This window comes from Rhinatrema bivittatum, chromosome 1 (genome assembly GCF_901001135.1).
Source record: "Rhinatrema bivittatum chromosome 1, aRhiBiv1.1, whole genome shotgun sequence".
NCBI lineage: Eukaryota > Metazoa > Chordata > Amphibia > Gymnophiona > Rhinatrematidae > Rhinatrema > Rhinatrema bivittatum.
The window spans coordinates 221,319,235-221,341,811 of record NC_042615.1 but is presented as its reverse complement, the minus strand read 5'-3'; the positions used below and the strand labels follow the sequence as shown (position 1 = coordinate 221,341,811).

The 22,577-nt window shown below is 41.0% G+C and overlaps 1 protein-coding gene across 6 annotated transcripts in view; it reads left to right on the top strand.

The window, feature by feature from the left end:
• RGS12 (regulator of G protein signaling 12) overlaps positions 1-22,577 on the top strand; it is a 424,812-nt gene that overhangs the window by 285,091 nt on the left and 117,144 nt on the right. For all 6 annotated transcript variants that reach the window (XM_029591961.1, XM_029591953.1, XM_029591978.1 and 3 more), the window contains 4 exons: positions 6,063-6,206; positions 15,409-15,588; positions 20,921-21,074; positions 22,432-22,541. In XM_029591961.1, coding sequence (XP_029447821.1) covers positions 6,063-6,206; positions 15,409-15,588; positions 20,921-21,074; positions 22,432-22,541 — 588 coding nt within the window. The remainder of the gene's footprint in view (positions 1-6,062; positions 6,207-15,408; positions 15,589-20,920; positions 21,075-22,431; positions 22,542-22,577) is intronic.

Genomic DNA, 22,577 nt, shown 5'->3' with positions numbered 1-22,577 from the left:
ATACTGTGTATGGTGCATGGAACAAAGCTTTTTGGAGCAATATAGTCTAAAGTATGGGTGATTGAGGAGTTCCAATCTGAAACCAAGCAGTTGATATTGTCACTGGTAATGCCAGGCATGTTTAGAATGAAGACTTCGATGAATAGTTCTGGGCTAACTTTCGTTCTCCTGAAGAGTTTTTTTGCCTTTATAGATGACATTATAGTTTTTGCAATTAATATTACCAGAAATAGCAATTAAAAAGTGATCTGACCATGGTATGGATCAATTTCTCTGGAATTCCCTATCCAGGGACCTTTGGTTTATAGAAAACTTTTTAATCTTTCAAAAACTTTGTAAAACTTGGCTGTTTACATCTGCATTTGGTCTAAACTGGAGTTCCTTCTGTGCATGTTTGTATTTACTTTGAGACTATATTCCAGTTTGTATTTTTGCTGAAGTTAAGTTTTCAAGATGGTGTGTAAGTTTTTCTTTGTTTTATGTTGTACATTTTATGTTATTTTTATTTTGTTGTGTGTGATGTTACTACCCAGACCCCTTGGTTGGAGGTGTGGCGCTATAAATGTGAGAATGAAATACAAGTCCACAAAAGTACTGCACAGTTGGGACTGCAAAAGAATCTTGGCTTTCCTAATGAAGTGGACTGAAGTGCCATAGAAAATCCACCTGGCTTTTTGTTTTGACACCAACAACTCTAAGATTGCTCTTGCCAAACACTTCAAGGGAATTGGCTAACAGCTTACATCTCTTTCTATTAAGCCTAGGTGAGCCTGAATCTTTTGGACCATATGAAGGCTCATGGTGTCAGAGCCATGGCAGTGCCAGTAGTCCACCAAAGATTGGTCTCCATGGAAGAGATCTGTAAGGCTGTGACATTTTTTTCCATGTATTCACATTGCATTATTTTTTGGCCAGGGTCCCAATGAGACTTTATTTATTTATTTATTTAGAAACTTTTATATACCGGTATTAGTGGGGACATCATACCGGTTCACATATTAACAGAAGGCTTGGAAAATACATATCAACAGGGAAGGAGAACTGGGCGGGGGGTTAACCAAAGGCAGTATGGAAGAATAGATTAAAAAACAAGAAATCATAACAAGAAAATAACAATTTACAAAGTAATTATCTCCTTAATATAAGGAAAGGGCGGTCACCTGGGGGGGTGAGAGCTATGGTGTGAATGGGAGGAAACTATTCTGGGTAGACTTGGTTGAACAGAAATGTTTTTAGTTTCTTTTTGAATTTGATCGCACATGGTTCAAGGCGCATGTGGACAGGTAGGGAGTTCCAGAGAGCCGGACCGGCAATGGAGAAGGCACGGTCGCGGGTGGAGGAAAGATGAGCTGTTTTCAAGGAAGGTACACGTAGGGTACCTTTGCTGGCAGATCTGGTAGCTCGAGTGGACAGGGGGGCAATGAAGGGGAGGTCGAGCCAGTTGGAGTTGTGGGTGTGGATAGACTTGTGTACTATGGTCAGAGTTTTGTAGTGTATACGGGAGAGGATGGGGAGCCAATGTAGATCCTTGAGGATAGGGGTAATGTGTTCGTGTTTACGTGTGTTAGTGATGAGTCTAGCAGTGGCATTTTGCAACAATTGGAGAGGTTTTATCGTAGACAATGGGAGCCCTAGGAGGAGAGCATTGCAGTAGTCTAGTTTGGAGGTGAGGGTGGCTTGGATCACTGTGCAGAGATCTTGGGTGTATAGCAGGGGTCGGAGTTTTTTAAGAACGTTGAGTTTGAAGAAGCCTGCTTTGAGGATAGAGTTGATGTGTGGTTTCATGCTTAGTTCGGGATCAAGAAGAACTCCGAGGTCCCTAACGGATGGTTGAACTGTGAGAAGGTTAAGTTTGGGGTCATTAGGCAGGAGGTCGGGGGGTTGCGAGGAGATGTGAAGGAGTTCCGTTTTGTTCGCGTTGAGGGCAAGCTGAAGGTTGGTGAGGAGGGAGTTGATGGCTGCAAGGCAGTTTTCCCAGTGCTCCAGGGCGTCAGATATAGAGTTGTGAATGGGAATGATGATCTGAACATCATCAGCATAGAGATAGAATTTGAGTTTAAGGTCGGAGAGGAGCTGGCATAGAGGGGTGAGGTAAACATTGAAGAGGGTTGAAGAAAGTGATGAGCCTTGCGGGACTCCTTGTTGTAAAGGGTATGAGGCAGACTTTAAGTTTGGATAGTCTGTCCTAAGGAATCTCTTTGAGGTGTTTTATTCCAGGCTACACCTATAAAAAGATAGATAATACAGAAAAAGGCTCATTGCCACCAAAAACATTTGGTTGCCTATTGACAGTGTTTTGGGTTTTTTTTCTCCCTTTTTCTTTTGGGGCAATCTGTAGCTAGAGATTCCCTATGTGTGAAGACTGCCATCCTGCTTGTCCTTTGAGAAAAAGCAGAGTTGCTTACCTGTAACTGGTGTTCTCTAATGGCAGCTGAATGTTAGTCCTCACAAAACCCACATGCCTTCCCTTAGAGTTGGCTTCTCCAAGTATAGCTAAATTATAGACAAAAGGGCCCCCTACATAGATGAGTAGCAGTATGGCATGCTGCACATGCCCAATGGAGCATGCTCAAACTTTGAGATAAAAGTTCAGTGTCAGACTCCATCTGATGTGCCAGGACCCACTTATGAGGACTGACATCCTGCAGTCTTTGGTGAACATTCGTTACAGGTAAGCAATGCTGCTTTATGGAAGAGGCTCCACGGGCATCTATTTTAGCTAACATGTAAGGCAAAGAATAAGAATATATTGTATTTCAGTGTTGAAAGTATAATTAAAATCTGCCAACTTTCTCAGTTTCTGTGAAGCAATGTTAAAAGGATTTTAACTTTATGATACACAGACAGTGGTGTTCATTTTTTTTCCTGTGAAGACAGAGTACACAGTAGAAATGTGATTGCTAAAGATAAGATAGTGTGGTGCCATCATATTAGATTTACAGAAAACCAATGTCTGTTTCTGATCCTATAAGTTTTTCTGTCTCTGAATGATATGGATAACAAATATCTTGTTTCCCAGAGCTCAGATAACAAGATTGCTGATTCTAATTCTGTCCCTTTTCTAATAAAAAAAAATATATATTTACCCTCTGGTAGCAGTGGTTGCAAATTTTTTGTGTACATTCATTGTGGATAATCTGGAACCCTATCTGGCTTTGGGTCCTCCAGGACAGGTTTGGGAGCCACTGCTTTAGCAAGAAAGCATTAGTCTATAGATGGGGTAGGCATCTCCAGTCATTGAGTGCCATAAGCTGACTGGCTTTCAGAATATCCAAAATGAATCTGCATGGGATACCTTGGCATACAGTAAAGTCAGTGCATGCAAATGCATCTCATGAATAGTCTGTGTGGATAGCTTGCAAATCCAACCAGTTTAGCAGTACTTCAGGACTAGGTTTGCCTATCTCTGGTCTACAGAAATATAGAAGTAATTGGTATATTTACTCCTTTCTCCAACTGACATACACATGTTCTATTCTTGACAAAAGTAATAGGGGCTCTTGTTAGGGCATTTGACTAGGTCAGGGGTATTCAGCTCCATTCCTTCAATGCCACAAACAGGTCTGGTTTTCAGGATATCCACAATAAACATGCATGAGATAGATTTGCATACATCAGAGGTAAATATATCTCATGCATGTTTATTGTGGATATCCTGAAAACCAGACCTATTTATGGCACTTGAGGACCAGAGTTGCCTACCCCTGAACCAGGTGATATCACCATCACAATTAAAGATGGGTATAAAACTGTAATAGCAATGCATAATCTTTCCCATAATTCTTGGTGCTTTCCATAGGGCTATAAATAACTTAATTCCCAAACCACAAAAAGAATTGCCTTTTTCTTAAAAAGTTATTTTCTTCTCTGGATATTATAGCTAGTGCTTAGAGGTGCCCTGAGTTTATTGTAGTACTTTAACATGATCTCTGATCATAATCCCTTGAATATGGCTTGATGAGAAATGCTCAGATTTCTCTATAGAGGTTTGGTGACAATTGCATTTTTTGGTCTATCTCCAATCACAATTTAAATTTTATACCATATTTCTCCATAACAAAAAGGCATGAATTAGCCATTTTGCGTGTGGTGACATCATCCATTGGTGCTAATAAGGACCTATTTCTAAAAACTCAGAAAAAGCTTTCTCAGTCTTTCTTTGTCTGAGCTTCTGCATGGACGTGTCCCAGTCTTTCTCTCAAATGTTTTCACCTTTGGCACCTTGCTACTGCCTCATTGCTTTTTTGTTTTCTTGCCACTGCCTCAGAAGCTCCTCAAAAAGAACTTTTCATTTCCTTAAAAAAAAAAAAAAAGTTATGAACATAGAGAAGTCCATGGCCAAGAAGCCCACGTTCAGCCATATGTCCATTACAGATATACATTGCTTCTATCACTGTCCAGGCCCAAACCCATGGCTCCTCCAACTGCTTCAGCTACAGTTGGATGTCCTCTACAACACTATGCCTGGAAGATGGATGCCCTAAGGAGAGCATTCATGGGTAAAAGCCTAAACTTTGGCACAAGGCTGGACACTGTAGTCAATCTTTTTTTTTTTTTTTTTTTTTAAAGAAGTGAGGCGATGTTGGACTCTTGATCTAGGGAGCCAAGGCATAGATGTTGAATGTGCAGTAGTATGCTCTTTGCTCCTTCCCAAAGAAAAGGAGGATATTTCAATTTCCACCAAGAAACTTTCAACCAGAAGATAACTGCAGTTTAAAATTGAAGAATGTTTTGACTTGGTGTATTGCCAGCCATATGGACCCCTTCTTATATAGTCATAGGGATTTGCTTCAGTATGTATTTGTCCTCTAATCCTAAGCCTTAGCAACTCTTCAATCAAATTCAACTCTGTGCCAGTGTGGTTTATTACCAGCAGATAGAAAGGGTCTCTCTCTTTCTCTCTCTCTCTCTGCTTCCTGATATGAAGATTCTTGAAAGGACTTTGGTATTCCAATCCTCCAATCAGTAAGCCTCCAGCACCTTGGACCTTCAGTGTGGTCATAGCTCAACACCTGAAACAACCTTTCAAACCTCTCAGGTAGATGGACTTAGTTTCTCACCTGGAAAATGTTTCTCCTAGCTATATCTTCAGTGCAAAGAGTAAGTGAACTACAGACTCTGGTTTTGTATTCACTATACCTGTAATTTTTTCACAATATGGTGGTTCTACAAACCCATCCCAGGTTCCTTCAGAATATGGTATCTGTGTTTCTGATTAATCAAGATATTTGTGCTACCTACATTCTTTCTAAGACCTACACGTGCACAAAGGAGAGCTGGCTTCTTGGCTTGTAAAACAGCTCTGGCGAATTATTCAAGAGGACTCAGCTTCACTGTCAAGCTTCTCAACTGTCCATGTTCTTTGATTCCAATAGATTGGAAAGGGCAGTTGTCAAACTAACTTTGACTAATTGGCTGACAAACTGTGTAGCACACTGTTACATGCTGGCTGGCTTATATATTACATACTGTATTCTGTCAAGACTCATCAAGTGAGAACCATGATAACTTCAGTAGCTCATTTTGGCACCACTTCTATTGTAGACTTTTTCAAAGCTGCTTCTTGATCTCTGTTAACACCTTCAGGCCTCACCACTGTCTGGACAGCATATCCCACCCTCAGCTTCAGATTCCCCATGTGTAATGGCTAATTCATATCTGCTTATTGATAGAAAAAGCAAGTTTGTTTACCTGTAAACAGGGTTCTCCATGGACAGCAGGATGAATTAGCCATACTTAATACTCACCTGCCTTCCTGCAAAGTTGTCTGCCTTGCTAAAGTTTAAGCTCTGGAAGAGATTAAAAGACTCACAAGACAGTGTGCACATGTGAGAATTCCCATGCATGCTCAGTAAAGAATTTACTGAGCTCTTGAGAGCTGGGTTTGTCAGCACCTACTGATGATGTCCCCCCCCCCCCCCCATGTATTGGCTAATTCATCCTGCCGTATACATAGAATCCAGGTAAGCAAACTTGCTATTGTAAAACTGCAGTTTAAACATTTTTAGTGACTTTATTCTTTACAAACGACATAAAGCATTCATAGATTTTCTTTTTGGTAGCTTTCTTATAGAGCCCGAGAGATCTTTAATAAGTTTTTGTGCAGCAAGGCCACGACACCAGTAAACATTGATAGCCAAGCACAGCTGGCTGATGATATTCTGAACGCGCCACACCCAGAGATCTTCAAGGAGCAGCAGCTTCAGGTAGGTTATTGAACATTATACTGTTTGTCTCCTCCTATTGATTTGCTTGCTAAAGTGCTTATGAGATGTAAGCAGACAGAATTATTTCATATGCTTGTAATCTCCGTATGGATTTAAAAAATGGATTACCTAAAGCTTGCCATTTAAAGCAGCATGTCAACATTGCTTAATTCAAGTCAGCTGGGTTGATATATTCACTATAGATATACAATTCTAAAATAGTATATTATGCACATTTGAAAATAAAGTTGTGTTTTTTAACTCTGAAATTTTGTGGATTTCTTGAAGTTGAATTATTTTCTGTTTTTATATAATGCCACATCAGACCAACACATAGAAAAGGGTATGCAAAGTAACAGCTTGGTGCAGAGTAATGTGAACTGAAAAGGTTATTAAACCAGAGAAAAGGAATTTTAGGCATCAGGATAAGAAAATTTAACAGAGTTTTAAGCCAAGACTGGAAAAAGTAAGAATGGGAGCTTCTTGAATTGACAGAGGTCATCTATTCATAGCAACATAGAACATGTTGGCAGATAAGGACCATATGGCCCATCCAGGCTGCTTATTCACCACATCTGCTCAGTTTTATAGTCTCTTCCTATCCCTCAGAGATCCTCTTTGCTTGTCCCATGTTTTCTTGAATTCTGATACAATCCTAGTTTCCACCACCTCTTCATGGGGGCTGTTCAATCTGTTCACCACTCTTTCTGTAAACAAATATTTCCTTAGACTAATCCTTTCATCCTCATCTCCTGATCTCTCATTCTAGTTTCCTTTCCATTGAAAGAAGCCTGCCTCCTGTGCATGTATTCCTTAGATGCATGTAAATGTCTCTATTTCCCCTTTCCTCCAGAGCATACATATTTAGATCTTTAAATTAGTCCCCATATGGGTTATGAAGAAGACTGTTGACCATTTTAGTATCTGCCCTTTGGACTGACTCCTTTCAGTTTATATACTTTTGAAGGTGCAGTACTCCAAATGAGTTTTCAGCAAAAATTTATACAGAGGCATTATCACCTTTTTTCCTGGTGGCTATTCCTCTTTGTATGCACCCACGCATCACTCTGCCTTTTGTTGTTGCCTTGTCTACATTAGACATGATCACTAACAGCTCTCTTTCTCATCATCTGTGCACGAAAATACTTCACCCTCTATATTGTACCACTCTCTTGGGTTTTTGCAAGGGCCAAATGTATTGCTCTGCATTTTTAGCAATAAATTTTAGCTGTCAAACTTTAGTCTAGACTATGCCTAACATTTCACTAGATCTCCGCTCACTTTTTCGACACATTTCAGGGTGGCTATCCTAGTATAGATATTCGTATTATCGGCAAAAAAGACAAACCTTTCCTGATAGCCCTTCCGCAATATCACTGATTAAAATATTTAAGAAAACCAGACCGAAGTCAGATCTCTGTGGCATACCACTGGTAACCCCACTTTCCTTGGAGTGAACTTTGTTTACTACTGCCTTTTGTTGACTCCCACTCCTCTCATTTCTAACTCAGTCACTGTAGAGCACATGCTAAGGACGCTCAGTTTCTAAGTTACCTATGTGGATCTATATTAAAGGCCTTGCTGAAATTCAAGTATACTACATCTAACACTCACCACTGATGTAACTCTCTGGTTAAATAAATTAATTTATTTGTCCGAAAATATCCATTTCTGAATCTATGCTGCCTCAGATTTTGAAATCCATTGGATTCCAGAAACTGCAATTCCAATGGAAGTATGCAATACGATAAAGTAAGAAAGTGAAAGGAAGAGGGGGCCCTGCACATGTGAGTAAAAACTGGGAGCAGAGAGTACATGTGTCATGGAACAGCAGGCTGGAGTCAGGGAATACCCCCACAGAAGCAGTATTAGACTGCAGGGCACGACTGGAGCTGGTGTACAGCCCAACCAGTCCCCTCCCCTGCAGGTTGAGCCCATGGGTTCTGGGGGCCAGTACGACTTGTCTCCTACTGAACATAATAGCTAGAGTCAGAGACAGGCTGGGAGTTGGGTCCAGGTACTGGCTGAGCTGGAGACAAGGCTTGAGTTGAGGGAAAGGGCAAGGCCTGGGAAAACATACAAGGGACTGGACAGGGCAAGACAAGGACAGGACTGGACTGGACAGGCAACAAGCACAAGACTGGACAAAGTAATTCCTGAAAGCCCGAAGGACGCAAGGCAGGACAAAGAGACCCAGGAGGCCACAGAGCAAGGCAAGGAAGCCTGGAAGGTGGCAAAGTAGAACAGGGAGCCAAGATAGGCCACAGAATAAGGCAGGAGGCCAAAAGAGGCCACAAGGCAAGGTGGAAGGCCTGGATAGGCCACAAGGCAAGGAAGAATAACAAGAAGTAGGTGGCCAGGTCAAGGAGCCGAGGTGATTCAATGAAGAGGCACCAAGGGACTGGACACAGGCTAGGTTAAGTAGGCCTAGGGCTGAGGGATCAGATAATTAGTGATGGTGGTGACTTGTGCAGCTAGGTGCGGGGCTCGCTGAGGACTCCTGGTGGAGGGGAAGCGAAACCATGGCACGGGGAGGCTGCATAGCAGGTGAAAACGACAGCATGGAGAAGAGCAAAGAGTTAATGAAGCTCAATACAATTAAATGTAAAAGCTAGAAGTTTAAAGAGAGCACAGGACCTAACATGGAGCCAGTAAAAGAAAGCAAAGAGAGGCAAGCGTGAGAGTGACATGGAAGTCATAAACCTGGCAACAGAATTTGAAGAATTTGTAAGGGACAGAAAGACATTAGTTAGATTCCTTCCAAAACCCTGACAATCTGTGGGTGGGCCTCTCTCATAACTTTGTAGGGGCTTGGGGTTTTAACATAGAGGGAAGTAGCAGTTTTTGTTTGCAGGAGTGTGGGATCTTGGGTATTGTGCTGCATTGGTTCAGATACTATTTTGCTGACCCTTTTCTTTTAGGTCAGGATGGGGAAACAAACACTCCAACTGGCGATCTGTACCCCCCTGGAGTCCTGCAAGGGTCGGCCCTTTCAGTCACTGTATTTAATATTTATCTAGTACCAGTATATAAATTGCTGGTTGGGAATCTATGCTGTTGATAGCCAGTTTTTTATTGAGTTGCAACCATCATGGCCTGATACTATAGAGCTGGTCTCTTTTTGCATGTCGTATCAAAAAGTGGCTTTTACTTAATAAATTAGCCCTGAATGTCTCAAAATCTGAGATCTTTGTGATACAGCCCACTAATGCTTATCCTATACCTTCATCTATTGACATCGAGGGTATGCATGTTCCAATTTCTTTTTGTTTTAGAAGTGTTGGGGTGTGGCTTGATTCAAAGTTATCTTTCCATCAACATATTACAAGAGTTGTTAGATCTGGGTTTTTCAAGCTGCCATTGTTGCGTGGATTAAAATCACTTCTTAATCTGGATGATTTTTGGAAAATAGTACACAGGCCTTGATCTTTCCATCAATCGATTATTATAATGCAGTGTACATTGGTAGGTATTCCTGCATCTGTTCTACGTCCAATCCAAATATTACAGAATTCTGCAGCATTCCTGATTTCTGGTTCTTTATAACTTACACTGGTTGCCAGTTCATTAGTGCATTAAATATAAAGTAGCGATCCTCGTTCAAACATTGTTGAGAACTGATTCTTTTTCTTGGGCATTTATGGATCTATAACCCAATGTGGGTCCTTTGCTCATCTCAGCAAGGCTTTCTAGACATTCCTTCCATGAAATATATGCGTCTTGTTGAAACATGCGAGCGCTCTTTTTCAATTGCTGCTCCAGAGCTATGGAATTCCTTTCCAGAAACTATGCAATTAATGGAGAGCCGTAAGACATTTAAGACCTTGCTGAAAACATTCCTGTTTAGACAGGCTTTTGAATGAGGGTACTTTTCTATTTCAGTATGCATGCCTTTTTTTTTTTTTTAAACACTTAAGTTGTTTTATTGCTATAATCATTCAAAAGAGGGTTAATTACATTTTCATTTAGTTTTTTAGGCAATTTTATTTTTATATGTATATACTATAAATTGTTGATGTGTAGTGTGTGATTTGTGTACCTTGTTCATACTGATTTTATGGTGTGATAGTTCATATTTTATTTTGTATTTATATATTTCAAATTTTATGTGTTTTATTGTACATCACTTAGCACTTTTGTAGTATGAGATTAAGTAGTCCATAATAAAAATGAAGATAAAATAACTTTGAGGTTCGTATTCAGGGCACTGGAAATTTGGTAAATGATCCAGGTGAAATTACCCGATAATGTTGCTTAAATATTCAGCAGGACACAGCCGGTTAGGCATTCCGCTGAATATACCTGGATAAAGTTCAAGTAATTTAGATAATTTTAGGACTGCTCCTTGGCATGACTAGACTTCTCTGGATATCGACATTACTCTCGTAAGTTTGTCCAGTCCCGAAACTCTCTCAAAATGCCTTTGGTTTATCTGTGTTTAAACTGACTGACAAACAATCAGCGGTTGGCTTAAAGTGTGGCCACTCTTCTCCTCTTACTGGCCTTGAAAGGTAGCAGTGAGAGATGACTGGAGGGAGAAGGAGAAAGAGATGAGAAGATTAGAGGGGAGAGATTCTAGGGATTGAGGTGCAGTCAGTTGGGGTGGACTGAGGGGGGACTGAACATGAGAAGGGATCAGCTGAATGGGGTGAGAGAGAAACTGGGGGTAGAGGGCTGTGCGAGAGGGCACACTGGATGTGCTTGCATGTTGGAGCGAGGACCAGGGATTCGGCGAGGAAGGAGACCTGATGGGGTTGGGAAATGTGGGAACAGAGCAGAAATGAAAAGATGTGAAGAGGGGCAGGAACAAGAGGCAAAGGCACAATCTAGAGAGCATTGCCAAGTTTCCCCAGTGTTGTAGCTAAGACGTATTTCCCTTAGAGTTCACTGGGGGCAAAATGCCTTGCTTCAGAATTTCAATCAATTTTCGTCTCAATATACAGAATCTCTTTATTCAGTCTCTTCTTGATGCCTTTACTTTTTGATCACAAGTGCAAATTAATCTTTATGTTCCAAAAAGTGTTTTCCTACATTTCTACACTCTGAAAGTGGTTTTCCTTAATTTTCTGGGCATTAAGCAATAGGTTTTTTCTTGACCCCCTTTTCATGTAACTCTTCCAGGGATCTGTGGCATAGGATTTTTAAATCCTAACTCTCACCCTAATTTCAGAATCTGGTATGAATTGCTTGGGTTCACAGCTTTACTGTATGGAAGAATGCCCTCGCCCTTGCCCAAAATGAGGTCCAGGCCCTTAAGCCATAGTAATTTAAAACAAAACAAAAGAAAAATGACAATACATGTCAGCTTATTCATGCTCAGCTGGTTGGTTGGTTGCTTGTGGCATTAAAATTCTTCCACTTTTCCTTTGAGGATTTATTTGTATTTTCATATAGATATGTCTATAAATATGTTGTGGTGCAGTAATTGAAATATTTTATATATCTCAGAGCCTTATAAAGTATTCACTGAGTGCACAAATCCTTCCCTCCTGCCCATCTTGTAATTCCGGGTGTTCATGTGCTTGCAATCTGGCAGATGTCCTTAGCCTTGGGAATCCCCACGCATGAATCCATGGAGGCTGCTTGTTAGAGGAAGTGAAACTGTAATTGGGGTTCTCTAATAATGGCAGCTCGGTGATTCACACAACCCATCAACTTCCCCTTGCCAAGTTATATGCTCTGTTCTTTGCAAAAGAGGAAACTGGTGGTTTGAGTGGTTACCTGGCAACCAACTGAAAAATATCAGGTTTCCAAATCTGTCAGCTTGAGAGGTTGCTTCAGTTGATGCCCAGATGACATCGTTAACCTATGTCAATCATTGAGCTACTGCTTTTAGAAAACCCCAATTACAGGTAAGCAATTTCACTTTCGGTATAGTTTTAGATTAATGATGAGCCCTAGGTTTCACATCCACACAGAAGAATTGGAAGAATGACACTGGTCAGGAGTTTCTTTATTGCAGAAAAGGAGAATTGAGATTAATGGGACCTATTCACTAGCAGCACACGCTCATGTACATTAGTGCATTGTCATGTTTTCATAAACAGGTCTCTGAACGTCAAGCCAAGGCATGTATAGTCTAGGGCAGGAGTGGCCATCTCCAGTCCTCAAGAGTCACAAATAGGTTTTGTTTTGAGGATACCTGTAATGAATATGCATGTGATAGATTTGCATGCTCTTGTCTTCACTGTATACAAAGCTATCGCATGCATATTTATTATGCATATCCTCAAAATGAGACCTGTAGGCAACTCTTGACGACTGGCTATCCTGGTCTAGGGTGTGCTCTACGTCTTGGTTATTTAGGAAAGTTTTAATTTGTGGTGGATATTTATTGGCATTTTCTAGAAAATTATCATTTTTGTCTTTACCAGACTCACCTGGAGAGCCTGTGATATGCATTTAGTTTCTTGCAGATTCTTTTACAAACCACTTGCGATATAGTATAAAATGATTGGATCTTCTGCATACAACAGACTTTTGTTTACTGATTATTTAGTTTCAGTCTTGGGGCTGAAGATTTCTCCAGTACTGCGAGGAGATTGTGGATGTAGATTTTAACACTTTAAGAATAATTTTATAAGTGCGCACATTTGGGTAAAATCTGCATGCATCTTTTTTCTATCCTGAATTTTCATTGCAAACATGTGAATAATGTTTTTTTGAAAATGATCTGGTAAATTGGCCTGACACATGAACAGATTAACTCACACAAAGCTACACATCCTCTTTGATGAGTATAAAATGTGGCAGTTAACTTAGGTGGATACTTTTTAAAATCAAAAATTACACGCATAAATTCCGACTTTGTCTCAACTCTGCCTTCTGGAACGCTTCTCCCCAGTTTGCATAAACATACACAATTAACTGGGTTATGCAAGTAGTTTGAGCACTGAGCTTTTTTTTATTTTCTTTAACAGCCATTTACATGCATAAAACATGGTTTTATATGCATAAATGGCTTTGAAAATTCAGCCCTTTATGCATTGCTTTTTCAATATATATACACTGTTATGCCAATAAAGTTTCCTGAATCTGTTAAGAGGGTAGGAGCAAAGCTTCATCCTTGTTATACTCCTTCCTCCTGTCTGTAGCTGTCTGCATGTGTTCATCTTTACGGATGAAGAACATCAGTTCGTTTTATGCTCCAAAAATCCCTTGCTATGGCAGTGACACAAAACTGTACATCAATGTTGGATGCAGAAATGGCAGGGAGCTGTGCCAAGTGGGTGACCATCATGTATGGATTTGTTGCTTTAGCTTGCCCCTCTCGGTATGTAGGGTGATGCTTGGGCCAGAGTAGTCAGGCTAGGTGCAGTGGGGGTCTTGCTTTTTTGGTCCATGCAGCCAACTTACTGGCTATCCAGAAAATTCTTGATGCTTTTTATGATCCAGAGGAGGATGCTGGTGTAGTTGTAGCAGATTGGCGTGGCCAAATGAGGCCAGGAGGCCTAGAAATGAGTTATAGGTTCCACAGTTCTGCTCCAGCCAAGCTTATACGGCTTTTCCTCACAAACCTGTGATAGATTAGCAAGGAATATGTTGGTATATATGCATGTTTTCCTGACTGATAGCCAGTATGGCATATTCCCATAGCTCTTCCAATATGTTTTCCTGTATAGTTAGTGCACATTAGAAGGCCAGCAGAATCTTGGTTACATTCGCATCATGTGTGTTCACAGGATTGTTCTTGGTGGGGGAAGGTGGGTGATGGTGATTAATTCTTAAAGCCTTGGTGGGGGGAGGGGGTGTCCATGGGTCCGAGTCTTTTAAGTACCTAGCAATGCCTCTACCAGCACACATCCAGTGTTTGTTAAAAAAAAAAAAAAAAAATTGTAGTTTTTGTTTACTTTTGACTAGATGATGATATAAAAAATGAGAATGCAGACTTCTGTAAATAATTTCCTGTTTTATAAATGTACTCTCTCATTCAGAAGAATTCAGGGGTTGCAGATCAACTTTGCAAAATGGTTAACACATTCCCTATTGTGGAAGCAGCGCTTGGCCTTCAACAGGAAGTGGCAGTGGAAATTTCTCTACGGGCTGACTTGTGAAAAAACCTTTCTCAGGGCTCAGTGAGGAGCGGCAGTCCATGTCCTAGGGGAATGTCACCGTGATGTCTGTGCTAAAGGCTGGGGGAGGTAGAGGGAAATAAGGGGCAGAAACCGGGGATCACAGGTGGAACCAGTGGTACCTCCACTGAAGGCTTCTTCTGTCCGTGGCTGCATTCAGGGCTACAGCAGATTTCAGTTGGGTTGAATCCTCAAAGAGTTGACAGAAGCTTTGCGCCTGGCTTCTTTTATTTAATTTACAGTTTTTGGCCTTTGGGCCTTCAACCAAATCGGAATCGGGCCTAAGTTCCCAAAGCCATGAGCCTGCATGCACAGTAGCTACCCAGGGGTTTTCTTCCCTGTTATATTCCTTCACCTCATCCTACCACTAGTTATTTACTCTGGTCATCACAGCGATAATCTTCTGGCTGAGGTCCATGCATTGTGGCTCCTTTCTTTTACAACATAATCATGGGTCCTTTGTCTAGTATCTATGTGACGCTATCGAGTGATGAGTGTGAGGCCCCCCTCCTCCCCGTGGAGACTGTAAGCTATGCTTCTGCAGCATCCCCAGCTGTTCCAGGGACCAGAAGACCCAGCTGGGGAATCAATCCAGGCTCCTCCTGCATGGTAGTGTGCAGCACAGCCCCTAAGCCTGACTTCTCAAAGTAACCAGCGTAGCCCTCATGTAACTTCATGGATTCTTCAGCTCAGATTTGTTTGGAGCACAAATGGCGTGCATTTTAAATTAACTGAAGAAAAGTTAAATGAGAATTGTACTGTACAGCTCCCTTTCCAAGCATTTTGCTGAATAATCACAAAGAAATGTGATTACATAACTGACGTAGAGTAGCGCTTTCCAAACCTGTTTTTAGTAACCCTCGGTTGGTTAAGGGTTTTTAGGATATCCACAGTGAATATGCATAAGATAGATGTTCATGCTCTGCCTCTATTGCATGCAAATGCATCTTATGGTAATTCATTGTGGATATCCTGAAAACTCAACTGGCTGGTGGTCCCTGAGAGCAAATTTGGGGATCACAGACTTAGAGCTCTGGGCTTATATGTTCAGTTGGTGCCTGGTAAATCCTGTGTTAAAATTACATAGGTTTCTAATTAATCTGTAAATACTGTATTTTGGTTTTTTTTAGATTTTTAACTTGATGAAATTTGATAGCTACACCCGTTTCCTGAAGTCTCATCTCTACCAGGAATGTATGCTAGCAGAAGTGGAAGGCCGCCCCCTTCCTGACCCACAGCAGGTTCCCAGCAGCCCTGTCTCTAAACACAGTGTCAGCTCAGACCGTTCGAATATCTCTACACCAAAAAAGGTATGGTCAATATGTAGACTCTTAATAGTGTGATATCCATTAAAAAAAATGCCATATGTTAATTAGTAATATCAAGAGCTCGCTATGGACACTGAAAATGAGCGCGTTAAGAATGCTATCTACCCCATTACAGTGCCTTTAAAGATTAGGGTTCATAATGAAATGCTAATCCGTCTTGGTTATACGTCTGCTAGTAGTAATAGCAAATTGTAAAGTGTAGCCTGTCCGGAAACACCTCAGAAATCTGATTGCCAGGGCACACCATTTATCAGCATATTTTGATCCCAGGTCATTTGGGGGTCATTTTTAAAGGCACTTACATACATAAAACCCAGTTTTATACATTTAAGAGCATTTTTTTGAAAATAGCCCAGCGGATATGTGCCTAAAAGTATGTGCATACTAAGTAGGTGCTCCCGGGGTGGAGTTGGGGGGTAGGATCAGGATCTACGCACAAGGCCAAAGATCCAGCACCTTCAGTATCTGGAAAGTACATCAGTATGATGCACCATATTATTAATCACTTAAAGAGTCGCAACCTAAAGTCTGCAGGTATGTTTTAGCCGCAGACTTGAGCCAGAATTTTCAAAGCCGACTTATGCACACAAATCCTCTCTGAAAGTCTATGGGGGTGCATGTAACCTCCTGTGGCATACACGCGCATAGTTACAAGTGCATAAGTCGGCTTTGAAAATTCTGGCTCAAGTCTGTGGCCTACCAAGTACCTGCAGACTTTACCTTGTGCGGGCTCTTTAGGAGATTAATAACACAGTGCATCATGTTGATGTCCTTTTCCAGGTATTAAAGGTTCGGGGTCTTTGGCTTGTGCCGCAAACTTGGGCCATGTGATGAAATACTGTAATGTGAATCCTGTATTAAGCTGTTGTCTATGGATAGGATTACCAAATGGCTATAGGTCATCGGAGACACACTGATCAAGTCCAAACTCTTAGCCTTTTTATACGTGTATATTTCTGCTTCTGCTTTTCTTAAGGAAATTGGAAATGTAAGTTCCTGTTTGCACTGGCATAAAACAGGACTGCCTCAGCCCATCTCTAATGACCTAGTCATTTTACCTATTAGTAGATTTCATTCCTGTTGACATCCTGGTCTTTGGAGAAAAGGTAATTAAGCATATTTTTTTGTTTTCCAAAGATAGCGTTCCAGTGGAGCCCCATCACACACCAACCACCCACCACCTCTTTTTGGGAATTTTTCCCTTTGTTTCACATACTGTCAAAAAAGGAACTATGGATGGCTGGAGTCCTTATGCTTTAAAATAATTTAGTGATATTGTTTGAACATTTGAGAACTTGGGAGAAACCTCTCCTAAGCAGGGATGTGACTCTGTTATCTGTTAGAATGTTGTCTTCTGAAAACAGCAATTGCGGGCAACTAAGTAGCCTTAATACTATTAGGGTTTGTGAATTATGCTGTAATTACCCATTCATGGGTGAGTAAAGGCACTTTAGTGGGTTGTGCTTTACATTCCACCCAGGCAAGGGTTATGACAGCATAATTCACACTCTGTTCTGTTTTATTGCAAACATAGACTGGGGCTAGTAGATGCTATCCCTTCATAAAGGAACTGCCTGCAGTGGATGCTTTAGGTATAATTATTGTGCCTTTTATTACACTAAAAAATTCCATGGCTCAAGCAACACTATCCTCAAGGACAAATAAACATGGATGCAGCTATGGCAAACGTTCCTTCTTAGAGAGGGGAATATAAGAATAAAAAAGCCAAGGAAGTAATTTGTCAATGAAATATCATTGGGGTCATTTTTTTTTGCTCCTGTAATCTTCTTCTTTGAATAGTAATAATGTAGATATTTTAAAAATTTGTAATAAAAAAATAAAATTTAAATTGCTCTCTCCTCTTCTATGCAGCCCGGTGGCAAGGTGCAGTCCAAGGCTCTGTGGCTTCTCTTGGGTCCAAGGCAGTGCCAGGTGGTGAACTTTGGGCACCCTGGCATCTGGGGGGTTTCCAAGCAGTCCTTAATTCACTCAATTCAGCATAGTATAGTTCAAAACAAAACTGAAAGGAAGTGAATAGCTTGTTTATAAAAGACTGTAGTTCTTTTTGTATACTTATGCAGCAGAGCAAAGAAAAAAATGAATGTCATCCAACTGAAAATTTTGCATGAGGCACTGTTCTTTAGTCACTGGCTTTAAAAATAAATATATAAAAATGACTTGTCTTCCAGATCAAGTCGTTTGGTTTTTATGGATTCTTTGTAAATTTTGATACCTTTTTATTGGGCCAGCAAAAAAAGATGATGCAGTACATGAGCTGCTTCCGATGTAGCTCATGTGTGTTTTAAATTGCTGTTTAAATAGAAGACTAGAGGTCATTAGAGTAAAAGGTTGCATTATGCCAGTCTATGCATAAAAATCCAGAGAGAGATGAAAAAACTCACTTTTATCACCTGTTTTCCGTTCCACTAAATAGCCAAACAAAATTCTTCATCTGGTAACATTATTATTACTGCTACTTATTACTTTTATAGGGCTACTCGATGTACATAGCACTGTATAAAAACATATAAGGGACAGGCCCTCCTTAGTAGAGCTTATTATGTAATCAAGACAAACATACAGGGCAAAAGAGACTGAAAATTAATTTATTAAGAAAATGGTTAAAATTAAACGGCACCGTGCCATCAGGCACCCATGCTGAGAGGGGCCACCCACCATCCAAAGGCACCCTGCACCACCTCAAGTAAATGAAAAAAAATAGAAAATGGGAAACAAATTTCAGCAAGCACTGTGAAGAGAGCTCCGATGGGAAGACCCGCCCCCTGACGTCATCAGCCTCAGCACCGGACCGTTAAACGGCGCCATGCCATCAGGCATTGCGCGCTGTGTGTCGCGCGCTGAAGGGGCGCGACAAAGGGTATGCCTTTTTGTGCACCTCTTCGTGCAACCCGTAGTGCTATATCTATTTAAAAAAAATATTCTACAAATGGTCGCCTCTTGCTGATAACTCTCATCTTAATATGCTTGTAACTTCACATGTTTGTAATCCATTATGATAGCTTTATTATGAAACTTCCTTCCCCCCTCCCTTGAACCCCCCCATTATTTCATTGATTAGCAAATGTTCAATTAGCTTTAATGTTTTATGCTTGTAAACCATTGTGATGGCTTTACCAAACAACGGTATATAAAACTCAACAAATAAATAAATAAAATCATTGTTAGTAAGCAGGATAATCAAGGTTTAAGATTTAAAAGTAGTCAAATAGATGATGGCAGATAAGGATGAATTGTCCATCCATTCCGTCCAGTTGTCATCCTTTCTGGTTCTCTACCACTTGTGTAGATTAGCATGTACATTTCCTTAACTCTAACCCCAGTTCCCCTTCTCCCATGTCTTTTTTACCAAGTCACTGCATTCTATTGGTCATATTTTCAAAACCTATTAGGAAGTTTCTGCGGTTGTGCAAGTTCATTTTCAAAGGGAATGTCCTATGGAGTTTCTCTTTGAAAATGTCTTGCCCAGCAGGGTCTGTGGGTACATAAGTATCCTCAGAGCATGCAGCTATGTGCAAATTCCCTGCTGGGTAATAGTTTAATTAAAAATAAACTCCCAGCTTGTACTTTGCTGGCACAGCCCCAGCGTAACCTCTTTTATCTTTGAGGAACAGTACATACACTGTAGACTGTATGCATGCTTTCCCCACTTTTGCTGCAGGTAAACACTCATTTACCCATGGAGAAACCCTTTGAAAATTGCTCCCTATGTCTGGCCCACACATGTTGAAATTTCATTGGCTTTCACCAACTCAGTTAATAGACCATTCCAAGCAGCCATCATCTTTGTTTCCTCTGAGCTTAACAAGTAATAGATGAAAATGATGATAGATAAGGACTAGTGGGGTCTCTGTAGTCACCAATGCAAAGGCAATGTTACTGTGTTATTCCTGCTGCTAATGCCTTTATGTATACAATCAAGCATATTTTTAGCTTTCCCTGTTGCTTTATTACATTCACTAGCAACTTTCAGGTCCTCTGAAATTATTACTCATAGTTATTTCTTGGTTAACAGTTTTCAGTTCTTGCCCTTCTAATTCAAGCTAGGGGGTGCCAAACTATGGCTCGCAGGCCAAAACCCTCCCATGAGAGAGTTTTTTTCCAGCCCACTTGTTAAGGAAAATTTCCAGTAAATTAATAGCACTCTTTATCGTCCCTACCAGCCCAGTTCAAACAAATGGGTCATATCCCCCTGCCAGCAGATGGAGTTAGAGAAAAAAAACATAAAGCTGACTTCATGCTTCCTCTAGCTCTTCACTATTTCTCTGTCCTGCAGACATATAGACTGGTGCTGCAGCTAAGTGTAGGCCGCTCCTGGAAAGGCTTTTTAGGCTCATGTTCTTGGTGGAGCATAGGGTATTCCTGGGAAGGCTTTAGCCGAGGTTCCTGGTGACATATAGACCGAATTTTGAGGGTGCTCTGGGTGATGGTCCTGGTAGGATTGATTCTCACTCCCCCCCCCCCCCCCCCCTCGGAAACTGACTTAGTTGGATTCTCAGTTTCTGCACTGATGGGTAAAGCACCAGGTGGTCTTGGCTGATTTTGTTCCCTTGGTGGGTCCAGCAGATGGAGCTACTGAGAGCACATTCTCCCTGTATTCTGGGAAAGCATCGAGGAGGCAGTAGTTTAAAAAAAAAAAAAAAAGACAGAGCAACTAAAAAAATATGCATGGCCATTCACAATGCACATACTTTTAGCTGGATTAAAAAGAAGCATTTCTGAAGCTGTGATTAGCTCAAGGAAGTAAACAGCATAAGTATACATTTTCAAATGTGCACACACTGTTTAACCCTCGATGGACTGCCCATTTAAACAGCAGAACAGCAGAATCCCCATAGAAGTGGTAGAGACAAAAACAGCATCTGAATTTGAGAAAGCATGGGATAAACTCAGAGGATCTCTGGAGTGCTAGGGATTATAAAGCTGAATGTGGTTAGGCATAATGGTCTTTTTCTTCTGTCATGTTTCTGTGTTTCAAATGTATGCATGCACTTTGCATATGTGTACCGTGTAGGTAGTTTTCTTTGGAAATCTGGTACAAGAAATACAAGTACAATAACACGTATGAGTGTAAGTACGTTTCCACAACATAGACTATTCAGAACTGCCCCCATTGTAGCCCATGGGCCACATTGGGGCCCAGCTGGGGGCAGTGAGGATCTGGGGGAATTCCTGAAAAGGTGGTGGGGAGGCAGGGGTGTCTCTCTTTCTGAGAAGAGCTGGGCCAGTTGTGGCCTACAGGCTTTAGTTTGTCCATCTCTTGCTTCAGCCTGCTTGCTTTGTTTGTGTGTTACAGCTAAGTAAAAAAACAAAGTCAGGAAAATCTCTGAATGAAGAACTGGGAGAGGATGATGCTGAGAAGAAAAAAAAGGGGGCCCTCTTTTCCTGGTCAAGGAGTAAAAGCATGGGAAGATCACAGAAAAAACGAGAGAATGGTGATTTTCAGAATGGTGGGTGCAGAAGTGTGTCTTACCTATACTGCAGTATGGTAAACAGGTTGAGATTAAGTTCCCTTTTCAGAAAGCAAATATTGCATATCAGTGCAACTAGCTCAGCTGCTTTAGTAGTACTTTCAATATTATAGAGAACTCCTTTCTTTTTGTTGTGCATAAAAACTCCAAAATTTTCAGCTGTTTAGGGCAGACTTGCTGCTCCTTTGGAAAGTTAACTGATCCAGCCATATAAACTCTTATCATGATATCATCTAAGGAATCTCTGTGGTCCATTTATGTGTTCGTACAGGCACGTTTTGTCTCCTTCCCATGCACCCCATACATGCATATGATTTTGAGTAACCGACTAAAGTTAGCATATGATATTTTGTAGGGTTTAAACTTACCCATAAGAAAAAAAGGCCCTCTGCCAGATGTTTTCTATCTTTGATCAATGTTACTCTTAGTGGCCTGGAGCCTTAAATGTGAATTTAAAAAGCCTGGTGTGCATTGAAATTAAAGAATGTGCGAAGAAATCTGGCTTCCTCATGTCAACCGGATTTTAAGAATCATCCATATCATATACGTGCATAAATGCCACAGAGCACACATCCGAAAGTTTCCAAAAAGGGGCGGGGTGTGGTCTGACTGGGGTGTGAACATTTTTTGGCCTGGCCAAGAGATGTGCTCACAAATACTTACGTGCCCCGACGCGTGCACTGAGGTCCCCTGCCGCTGAACTTTACTTCTGCTCTGGATGACGTGTAAGTTATAAAATGGAAGTATCCAGCCATTTCTGAAGGGTTTAAAGAGTCTGGGGTAACTGGGGGGAGTGCAGGCTATCAAACCAGGGAGGGTTGGAGGACCTAGCTGTTAACTGGGTGAATTGGTGGGCAAACTGGTAAACAGGGAATGGCGTGGGCGCACCCCTTTTAAAATCCCCCAACTTACGCAATAAAAGCAGGATTTGCCTGCCCATGCGTGCACCCAATTAAAATTAGGCACAAATGTACATCCGGCCAGGCTATTTTATAACATGCATGCATATATGCGTGCAAGTTATAAAATAGCCATGTTCCTGGGCGCGGCCCTGTGCAAAAGTGTGCCCACGTGCTGCTTTGAAAGTTACTGTCCCTAAGTGCTATCTCTCTAAGAGATAGAAACTAGGGTGTGATTTAATCAAATGTTTTTCCGTAGACAAAGAATGAGAGAAAATGTTTTGATAAAGCAAGCTCCATAAATACTAAAAGGAGGATTTTCAGCCAGTTTGAACATGGAATGACAATAATGTTCCATCCACCTAGTACGGGTTTCCAGTATAGGTGGAAAAGAAATTGTTTTAAATAAATAAATAGTAACTTTATATGCTCTACAGATTTTATTCATACCAATGGTGTATCTTGCCGACGAGAATCACAGGGTTCCTTGTCTTCTACTGCAAGCCTTGAACTGGCAACTTGTGGGTCTCAAGGAGATAAACTTGAGGTGAGGACTAGCAGACTAAGGTTAATTTTTCCTAGA